The sequence below is a fragment of the Entamoeba nuttalli genome (genome assembly GCF_000257125.1).
Source record: "Entamoeba nuttalli P19 unplaced genomic scaffold asmbl_4487, whole genome shotgun sequence".
In the NCBI taxonomy this organism is placed as follows: domain Eukaryota; phylum Evosea; order Mastigamoebida; family Endamoebidae; genus Entamoeba; species Entamoeba nuttalli.
Genome location: NW_008576824.1, coordinates 1 through 2,398, shown reverse-complemented (window position 1 = coordinate 2,398; position 2,398 = coordinate 1). Strand labels below are relative to the sequence as shown.

The window sequence follows — 2,398 nt, the reverse complement described above, 5'->3', positions numbered from 1 at the left end:
ACAAAAGGTCCACTTCCAAAAGTTAACTAAGTAAGAATTGCCTCTTTGTTGTTTGGTTTAAGTTGATAATTTTTAAAGTAAGATTAATATAAAAGAATATGATTGATAATATGTCATAAAGAAGTAAAAGAATAATTATAATAAATGAACTGAAACAAGAAAATGATTAATAAGGAAATTTTAACTAAAATAAAAAAAATTCAACAAAACACTAAAAAGCCCTAAAAATCTGGGAAATCATCTAAATATTAAAGTTTGAGAAAAGAAAATGGATGAACAAGCATCACGACAACTTATGAATCAAATCAGAATGGTAGAGCCTGATCTTGGAATTATCAATATGCCACAAATTACATCATATATTACTCAACCACCTACTCCTTATCATATCCATCAAGAAAAAGGACAAACAGAAATAGACCAACAACAATTACAAAGAGCATTAGAATTTGAAAAAGTACCAGAACCATTCATAGAGAAAAAAGAGAGGAAAAAAAGAAAAGGAGATCATAAATCAGACCGTCGTGAAGAAATGTTAAAAGAGATTGCACAAGAGATTTATATTAGATGGAAAGTAAGAAAATTATTAAGAGAACAATCATATGATGTTGAAAGGGCAGAAAAAAAAGCCGAACGAAGATGGAGAAAAGAAACAGCAGATGTTACTCGGTTATTTTATAAAGCTGCAATTATGGAAAATACTATGCTTGGAGATGAAGAATCATTAGGAAGGAAAAAAAAGAAAGAAGCTAAAATTAAAGAAGATTGTCATCCATATCTTTTATTCTGTAAAGAGCATAGAGAACAATTAGGAACAAAATATAATGGAAAAGAAGTATTAACTATTTTATCTGAAATGTGGAAGAAATTAGATCCAGTAGAAAAAGATAAATACAATTTGTTAGCGAAAAAAAATAAAATGATTCAAACAACACAACAAGAATCTCAAGTCCAACCACCTCAATTATTGTTTACACCAAATTTAATGGAAATAAAAACAAATGAAATGATGCCATATCAATAACCAAAAGATAATTTTTGTTTTTAATTTACATTTTTTTTAATTTTAACAAAATAATTCATTCATTTTATAACAAAAAGAAAAATAAAAATTAAAAACAAATAAAAAAATAAAGAATTTGAATAGAAAACTTTAAGCATAACTTGGGAAAAGCTTTTGGTCTGAGAAATACTTAATTTCTTCTTTCACAAGTTCAGTAGTAACTTCTGGATAATCATAAACAAATCCTTTCTTTTCAATTGAACTTCCATCAATACAATATGGATTGTTATAAAGAAGTTCTTGATCAAGATATGGTGATAATGGTGTTCCAATAAGGTTTTCTTCTTTACAAAGTTGAGACCATGGTTTCATATGTTCATCATTAACAGTTTCACAAACACCATCCATTCCAAGTTTTTCTGCTGCTGTAGAAATAATTGTTCCTTTAAATCCTGTTTTAATTTGGAAGATTTCTTCAAGAATAGTATTAATCTTCTTTTGATTAGTATCATTCTTGTCACAAAGATTATAAATTTCTCCATTTTTAATTGGTCCATCAACTTTTCCACATAACATCATAGCTTTACAAACATCATGAACATGAACAGTATTTAATTTCATATCTCCTGTCCATAAAAATTCCATTTTCTTCTTAGTATATTTATAAACAGCTGCACAAATAATTCTTGGTGCAATTCCTGTTACATCTCCTGGTCCATAAATAATAGCTGGTCTTAAAATAACAAATGGTAATTCTTTCATTCCAATAAGTAATTCATCTGCTTTAGCTTGTGATGCTGCAAGTTTAGTCCATGGTTTAATTTTAGCTTTTTCATCTTTTGGTTTAGATGATGAGTCATAGACTTGTGCATTACTTAAATGAACAAATCTCTTAACCTTTTGTTTAACTGCTTCTTCAGCAACAAGTTTAGTTAATCCATATGTCTTTTGTTCATACATAAATTCATCTTGTCCAAGTTTAGTTTCAGCTGCACAATCAAAAACAACATCAAATCCTCCTTCAATACTAAACATTTTACTAACACTTGATGCATTTACTAAATTTCCTTGTACAAATACACACTTCTCTGGATTTTCATAAACTGCTGCATGTTCTTTACTAAGATATGCTGTTTCTGGGAAGACTTTATCTACTGATCTAATGAATGAATACTCATTACTGTCAACAAGCATTTTGACCAAATTTCTTCCAACAAAGCCAGTACCACCTAATACAAGTGCTTTCATCAATCAATTAACTTTTGTAGTTCTTCTTTTAGAGTTATTCCTATCACGAGATCTATTAATTCTTTTTTTTATCTTTTTTTTCTATTTCCTAATTAGTCTGTTTTTAACTTGAGTTTCTCTTCTTTTTATTTTTTTCTAACTTTTTTC

The 2,398-nt window shown here is 28.0% G+C and overlaps 2 protein-coding genes across 2 annotated transcripts; one reads left to right on the top strand and one right to left on the bottom strand.

Moving 5' to 3' along the window:
• Positions 1-268: 268 nt before the first annotated feature.
• Positions 269-1,024, top strand: ENU1_104630 (high mobility group (HMG) box domain containing protein; the record flags this gene model as incomplete). Its single annotated transcript, XM_008859412.1, has 1 exon — positions 269-1,024. One exon carries the CDS (start codon positions 269-271, stop codon positions 1,022-1,024), a length of 756 nt encoding a protein of 251 aa, XP_008857634.1.
• Positions 1,025-1,153: 129 nt separating this feature from the next.
• On the bottom strand, positions 1,154-2,251 carry ENU1_104620 (NAD-binding domain 4 domain containing protein; the record flags this gene model as incomplete). The annotated part of the gene is made up of 1 exon (XM_008859411.1): positions 1,154-2,251. The coding sequence occupies one exon, from the start codon at positions 2,249-2,251 to the stop codon at positions 1,154-1,156; it is 1,098 nt and encodes a 365-aa protein (XP_008857633.1).
• Between the last annotated feature and the right edge of the window lie 147 nt (positions 2,252-2,398).